The sequence below is a fragment of the Morone saxatilis genome, unplaced genomic scaffold (genome assembly GCF_004916995.1).
Source record: "Morone saxatilis isolate NCDOM2014 unplaced genomic scaffold, NCSU_SB_2.0 Contig4, whole genome shotgun sequence".
Taxonomy (NCBI): Eukaryota; Metazoa; Chordata; class Actinopteri; family Moronidae; genus Morone; species Morone saxatilis.
The window spans coordinates 6,933,447-6,941,149 of record NW_023339984.1 but is presented as its reverse complement, the minus strand read 5'-3'; the positions used below and the strand labels follow the sequence as shown (position 1 = coordinate 6,941,149).

Here is a 7,703-nt window from a genome sequence, read left to right as displayed (position 1 = left end):
ATGGTTGTACCACGGTGCTAGTTGTTCATAGGTGTTCATCAATATTTCCATGATTCAAATTCTAAATGGACCACGCAGCCTCATAAAGATCACCACACCAGCTGTATTCCCATAGCATAGACTGATGACTATTGATATTTTTTCTAGCATGTCATCAGTTGATCTCAATGAGGCCACAGTCACTGCGGACCCTATCAGTGAGGATGTCTTCAATGACATCAGGAATGCCACGTAAGTAATATGTTGTGCATTTCTGAGGCATGTCTTATGCAAGTGTAATTTATTTTCCAGAATACCATCATTGTTTTGCTTTTATATAGTATTGACCTGGAGGACAACGAATACCCTTCAGATGAAGACTTTGGAGATCCCTCCTATTTGGAAGAGGATGACTTAGAGGGTGCAGACAGTTGAGATAGTGACCCAGACTATGTACCAAGAATTTATAAGGGTGAGTTTTAGTGCAATATGTAATATGTAATGCATTTGTGCATTGTGAATCAAGCCACGTTCTACAGAATCCAGGACCACTTCTGTGTCGACACCATCAGGGAATTTTGGGACACCAAAAGGATGGAAATAATCAAGCAACTTCAGTCAAAGCCGAGTGTGGTGGCCTTGGGTAAGTCTCCTTTAGAAACAACTCTGTACATGACTGCTCATTTAATCTGTGATTTCATGTTGTACAACCTCCCTGCTTTCTGCCAACAGGTGATGGATGGATGGATAGTCCTGGTTTTTGCGCTCAGTATTGCTCATACTCGGTCATGGAGAATGACACGAAGAAAATAATATCTATTGTCAATATTGATAAGAGGCAAACGGCCAGAAATTCAGTGGCCATGGAGAAGGAGGCATTTCTCCAAGCTTTTGAATCCCTTTCTGAAGATGTCAACCTGACAGAAATTTGCACTGATGCCAGCCCCCAGATTTCAGCTCTTTTCAGTAAGTTGTACTATGTATTGATTATGTTATTCTAATGGTTTGTGTTGAACCTTGGGTGTTTATGATTAGGCTAGTTGTGTGTTGTTCTTTAATCAGCTTGAAGTGTTTTGGGTTGGTTCTTGTTTTTTACAGATCCAAAGACGGGGAAGTTGAAAGATAGGGGGGTTCAACATTCTCTTGACGTATGGCACGGCTCCAAAAATCTGTCCAGAAGACTTACCACTGGAAGGGCTCACTCTATACTTTGTGGGATTGCAAAAAAATTTTGGATTTGTGTACCCATGCAGATGTACATTTTTTTTTTTTTAAGGCAGGGCTACAGAAGGGGTGTGCGGTTCTGCTTCCGTGGTGCAGAGACATTTATAACCATTTCTGGCACTTCTGCAAGACTGCTGAGACCTATGACGAGTTTTTTGTAAGTATTGACAGTACTATTTGCTGGTGTGCTGCTCTTTACTTTTTGCTGTTCATGGTGAACTTACCCAGCAACTAATTGGTATGAGTATGTAAATGCCTGGGAGTACAACACACAAGAGAAAAAGGTCAATCCAGAGCAGCCGCTTTGTGCCATTTGTGTGTTCTGTAGTGTTACACGTTATTATCCAAAGCTGTTGGCACCTTTGCACATTCACCAGTGACCACCTGTGAGTCTACCCAGGCTACTTTGAATGGCTCACTTGAGTACCATATAGGTAATTTGAGCAATTACTGCATTTGCTTATATTTCAGGACATGTGGGTCGGCTTACTGCACCACGTTACTGGGCAGCACCAATGGGCTCTGGGCAGTTGCCATCATGGTCCGCTTGAGGAGGCAAGGGAAAAAGAATGGATCGAGCCAAATTCTCAGGCCCATCAGAAACTCACTGAAGTGATTCTGAATGCATGTTGGTTGAAGGATGTTTCAAAGTTTCCTTATTTTAGGTGTGTAAGATATGTACAACAGATTCATGTCACTGTATGTGTGCAATATTTTTTAAATGACTAAACTTGTCATTCCTCCACCCCCACCGCAGATCAACTGCAGACCTGGAATCGTTTCACAACCACATGCTAATGTATGCCAGCAAACGGCAAAGTTTCACGTATGCCTATTTTGTGTGCCTTCTGTGTTTACAGAGAATCCTGAAACATCCTCATCTCAAGAGAATCAGCAGTCAAGAGGAATAGGTAAGGCAACTAAACCCTGATCACTGATCAGCATAGTGAAAGCACAGACCAAATACCTGTTTGAAGGTCATTTTATAAACCAGAGAAGGCTATCCAATCCAAAACAGTCTTATCTGACCCACTGTGTACAATATTTAATCAGTATGCAAGGCCTTTTTTAGACACTGCTTCTGTAATGGGAGGTGTCCAGGCCATTGCCTGACTGAAATTCAGGAACAGTGTAATATTGTCACACCAAAACGTATACTCACTGTCCACAGTATTGGCACTTTGTTGCCGCAAAGTGTCACATGGCTGGAGTGTCAGACAAATGATTGATGACCTTATTTTGTTTGTCTTTACAGGGCACTCTTGAGGCACTGACTGACACAAGACTGCTGAGGGCCAACACATTTGGGAATCTTTTTGAATACTGTTGACATTCACAATGGTGGCACTTTTTGAAATAAATGCAATGGCCCCAGTTTGTCATATTGTGTTGTTTATCTATAGTGTTTATTTATATATAGGTATATAATGTATACATATGTTATATATTAGACACACAAACTAATTGGTCATTAAAAGTAATTATTTATTATTTATTATTATTATTACTTATTAGTATATTATATTATATTATTATTATTTTGGTAGACAGGCTTTTATCCAAAGTGACTTACAAGGAGAATAAGTTTAGGAAGAATTTAACAAATAACTTACCTGTGCGTAAAATTGAGTGAACAACTGTGCCAGGGACAAAATACGAAGAAAAAGTATTTGAAACTATTTACATTTTACATGTTTAGGCCCACCTACACCCTGCTGGGGGGGACAAAGCCTTTTATACTGCACGTGTGGATCAGGGTATTTGTTGTCGTAATGCAATCCAGACGCAGCAGCTGGGTATAACCACCCTGTGCCTTGGGTCAAGGGGCACCATACTGCACACTAACATATTGCCTGTCAGGCAGCATATCTAAACTGCTTGGGTGGGCTCTTCGGCCTGGATCTGGGGCATCCTCTACGGCCCTTATGTCGTTCCAAATGTCTGGTGTAGAAAGTCTGGAGGACTCCTGCATCCAGAATGTAGACGGTCGAAGTGGCGGAAGGGTTGATATGCAGTTTTGGTGGATGTTTGCCACAACACTTGCGCTCCAATATCGGTTGGGATCTCCCTGCATCGTTTGCAGATGGCACCATGCAGGTTCCTGGTACTGGATTTGGGGTGCAGTACTTTGTCTGGTGTGTTGTTAAAATGTCAAAGATAAGGACTGGGATCTCTGGACAGGCACCTCTGGGAGGAGTAGGTGTCTTGTCGTTCTCTGTGAATCGTCTCTGAAATGATCAGATAGACATTGTTTAATTAGTTTCAAGGCTCAAAGTTTCTACTGTATGCCAGACGCACAGACTAGAATTCAACATTACAATTATCTATTTCTAAAACATTAATGTAGCGATCGAGTACGTACGTTTGCTCTGCCGCGAGCTGTTGAGCACCCAACATCTGGGACCCGCTGCAGATCCCACCATCCAGGTGTAGAAGGCTGCACCTTGGCTTCCCCGGTGGCCCTGTCCTCTTCCTCTCCAGCGGACCTCTGGCTGGTCCACGAGCTTGCACGTCGACAGGTGTATTGAGGAGGCGAAACACGAAAATTATGACACTCGTAAGCCATTTCCGAATATGTAATAGTTTGTAGTCCTAGCTTTTGGACTGCAATCTAAGTACGCTGCCCACGAACGGGCTTGCGTGAGGCATGCTGGCCATAGCTGAGCCGACTGGTACAGTGACGGAAGCCGTTCGTAGCAGCGCATAGTTGTGAAAGTCAAGACGAAACACATGTATTTAATTTATCGTTTATAATTATCACGACAAAACGATTTTTGTTATGTCGAGATAACAAATTAATAAGTCGTTATCACGAGATAACAGTGCATAAAAATAAAAAAAATCCATGGCCGTTCTCGGCTTCTGTAAATAGTACTAATAGTACTATACTATAACTTTATACCAAATAAGGTTTCCACCTATTTAAGGTTTTTCTTAATAGATAACTGTCAGTATTTAACCATCTATACACATCTATGCACTATGCTAACAAATCTAATTTTTAAAGGCTACTCAATAGCATTTAATAATAGAATACCTCAGATACAGAACATTTGTGTTATACTGAGTTGGAGTGCAGCTGACCAAACAGTAATTTTACTGAGGTGGTGATAAAGTTGGCATGTGTCTGTAAAGATTTTAATTTCCTCTAAATAAATTATGCAACATATCCCGATACTCCTGTCCCCACAGTTTCTTACCACAATTCTTGAAGCTTTCTTTTCACCCGTATGGCGCTAGAAAGAGTCAGTAGTTCATCATCACCAATGTTTGACCATCCAAGTCTAAAATTGGTAACACAAAGTGTGAAAGACAGTCTGGAGGCTTCTTTGTGAGATTTTGTTTTCTCAAAATAAGGATGATTGTACTCTGCTTAGTGCTTGTAATCATTTTTACATTAAAAAACAACATGGTTTTTTATTACTATTAACGAAAGCTTCTAAAATCAATCTGACATCTTACCCTAGGTGGGTTATACTTTCTGACTCTTGAAGCACATCAGCAATGACCTGAACTGTGTCCATGTCGAGGTGGTTTTCTCCAAGCCTTAAAAATGAAAAACTGTAGTTATTGCATAAGCCACATTTTCTTCAACCTGATAGTGCTGTCACTTCACACTTGACACTACATGCAGAGCAATACGAGTACCCACGTGGAACTGTAAAGGTTAGATAAAATAACCTAAATAAAACCAAAGATAAATTAAAGAAGACTCTGTGTAATAGATGGGTGACTTTATGAGACAATGTAAATAACATTTTATCTGGAACTCACCAAAGACTCTTACATCTGAGTAGCTGGGGCTGAATATCTCTAAGTGCGTGGAAGCTTACTCCTGTCCCTGTCAGATCCAACTCTGATATTTCACCCTTTGTAAGGTTTAGGAAGTAGTTGATGGTATTGTAATCCATTTGGGAGAGTGTTTCATCACTAACATTAATTCGTAATGTCTTTGTTTGTACATCAAGAGCCAAAGAGGGGTCCTGTTGCTCAAACAGGCAGTGTAAATGGTTTAGGATATGGGCCCCAGTCTCGCAGAGCATCGTAAGTTCTCTGATGATCCTCTGACGATAGGTGTCCACTTTTTCCTGTTGGCAACACAGACCCACCTGCCTAGACAGAAGATTAGCATTGCGTTCCGAAAGAATTCCAGAGAGAAAGCGGTTGTAAAGGTCCAAATGTTCATAGTTGGACCCCTCCCCGGGACTTGCGGTGTGCTGAAGTGCATCAGGTAAAGGGTGATCTGTCATTGCACAATAAACTGCAGCAAAGAACTCTTGAACAGTAAGGTGTGCAAAGGAGTAAACCTCTTCAGTGCAGCCAGGCTCTTGTGCCACTGTCTTGTCAAGGAAGGTACTAACAAGGCTGCATCCTTCTAACGCTGCAATATCTGGGTCGCTGCTGTAGAATAGTGTTTGATGCTCCATTAGTTTGTGAAAAGCGAGCCGACCCAGCTTCAACACAATATCAGACAGCTGCTGGACGTGCCCTGCTCTTTGCTCTTGAAGAAATGTTTCGGCTCGTCCTTGGGTGTGAGAGCGAAGCAAGGCCACCAGATACTGCACATAAATATCCGTCATGGTCTTGGGGCTCTCTCCACAGAGGTTTTTGCTTTCTTTGAGGATGCAGCACACAATGTAGCAAAATGCAGGTATGTAGCACAGAGTCAGCATTAGTTCATTCTCTGATACTACGGCGAACATGCGGTCAGCAAGGGCACGGTCTTGGAAGTAACGCAAGAAGAAGTCTTGAACTTCAGCCAAGGAGAAGCCGGCAATGAACACAAAGCGGTCAATGCAGCCCACAGGGATGTGGTTGATCGCCGAAGGTCGACTTGTGAGCATAACAGAAGCATTGGGCAGCAGTTCACCTTGCATCAAGCTCCCAAGGACCTCCACCACTTCTGCATCTTCATCTGGCTCAGTCACATATACGTCTATATCACAGCTCCTGTAGTGTCTGAACTCATCAAAACCATCCAAAATGATTAGCAGTTTGTTGTCATTCGCTAAAATGTTATCCAGTTCCTTTGCCAGGTGCCTGTTTTTACGCAAAACCAACTCCCGCAAGTTTGTAGGTTTGTCAATCAGATTTAGGTCTCTAAAGGTCATGTGGATGATGAAGTCAAATGCAAGACTTTCCTTGTTCCCCCCAAAATCTAACAGCATCTTCTGCACCAGGACGGTTTTCCCAATGCCCGCCACCCCTGTCACCAGAACTTTCTTGACTGGACGGTTCCCATTTGTGCATGTAAAGAGTTTGGCTGGTGCGATTTTCCGATGCACTGCTGACTTCTGCTGCAAAGATAGTCGCTTCTGTCCAAACGCCAGGACCTCATGTCTTTTTATCTCTAATCCCTGGTGTCCGTCGACCAACAAGAGACTGACATAATGTTCAGAGAAAGCAATTTTCTCTCCGTGTCGAGTGTTGTAGAAGAGCATGCTCTCACTCCGGCGCTTGAGGACATCTTTATGCTTTTGTTTGACTTTGTTATACTCTGCAAAATAAGATATAATATTATCTCTCACAAGTCTTTCTTTATGTCAACAGAACCTAAGAACATGATCATTTGATAGTGCTTCATGAAACACTATATAATTTATATGAACAATACAATGTTATTCTGAGTGTTTAACTCACAGCATTATTGTCATTCTAAATATTATATTAAATGAACCAATTACATCTCTGTCATTGAATTGCATACCTACAGACTGAGGCTGATCTGTGTTGCCTTCTTTGGAGTGCATTTGTGCTTCTTGCTGATGATGACTGCTAATTGAGAAAAAAATCTTTGCTGCTTCCTCGCCTTTACACTCCAGGATATCCAACACCTTTCTAACTCTTGCCCGTGGCCCCAGCTGACACAACACCTCCTCACGGTCATCACGAGTGAACACCTCTTGAATTACCAAGAGTTCCAGCAGAGAGTCAATGCGTCCTTCGAGTTCATCCACCAGAGAAACTCGCAGCACCTTGATTTTTGTCAAACAAGAATTACAACCACCATTTTCCTCCATAACTAATCTGAAATAATCCTCAGCACAATTCAGAACAGTCCAGGTATGATCTTTGAATCGCAGTGTCTAGATTCATGTTGTAAAGCGAATTTCCTCTCATAGTTCAAAGGCATCCTGTGAATGCACGTCCCTCTTTCAGAGCTGCGTAGAATGTGAACTGTATGTTGTAAATACAGAAAGGGGAAGTGCTTCCCCATCGAAAAAAAAGTGATGAGATGAAGTTGTGACATACTGACGTGACAGCCTTGAATGTCGTGTTCAACTGGTTCATGATAGAACCTCCCATATGCACCTTTGTGTGTTGTGGTCTAAGTCAAATTGGATGGATTAGTGTAAGCAGCACTTTGACTAGATAACATTTAGAATTTTATTCAAAACAAAATGTAACCCAGGTCTCTGAACGGAGTAACAGAGTTTATGTTATACTGTCATCTGTGTGTCATTATTAATTGCAGTAAAGATATTGTTGAGACTTTTAAG

At 41.8% G+C, this 7,703-nt stretch overlaps 1 protein-coding gene across 1 annotated transcript; it reads right to left on the bottom strand.

Annotated features, from left to right (window-relative positions):
- Positions 1 to 3,059: 3,059 nt before the first annotated feature.
- Positions 3,060 to 7,223, bottom strand: LOC118338436 (NACHT, LRR and PYD domains-containing protein 3-like). The gene is made up of 6 exons (XM_035675735.1): positions 6,911 to 7,223; positions 4,978 to 6,700; positions 4,666 to 4,749; positions 4,404 to 4,487; positions 3,566 to 3,707; positions 3,060 to 3,431 (listed from the first exon to the last, which is right to left on the bottom strand). Exons 1-6 carry the CDS (start codon positions 7,221 to 7,223, stop codon positions 3,060 to 3,062), a joined length of 2,718 nt encoding a protein of 905 aa, XP_035531628.1.
- Positions 7,224 to 7,703: the final 480 nt, after the last annotated feature.

Bases quoted from the DNA above. Each gene is read 5' to 3' on its own strand.
- LOC118338436 (XM_035675735.1), bottom strand. From the start codon at position 7,223: ATGGAGGAAAATGGTGGTTGTAATTCTTGTTTGACAAAAATCAAGGTG. The intron at 6,701-6,910 runs GTATGCAATTCA...CTTATTTTGCAG, and splicing joins AGATCAGCCTCAGTCTGTAG to AGTATAACAAAGTCAAACAA. The intron at 3,432-3,565 runs GTACGTACTCGA...TGATCATTTCAG, and splicing joins CAGCTCGCGGCAGAGCAAAC to AGACGATTCACAGAGAACGA.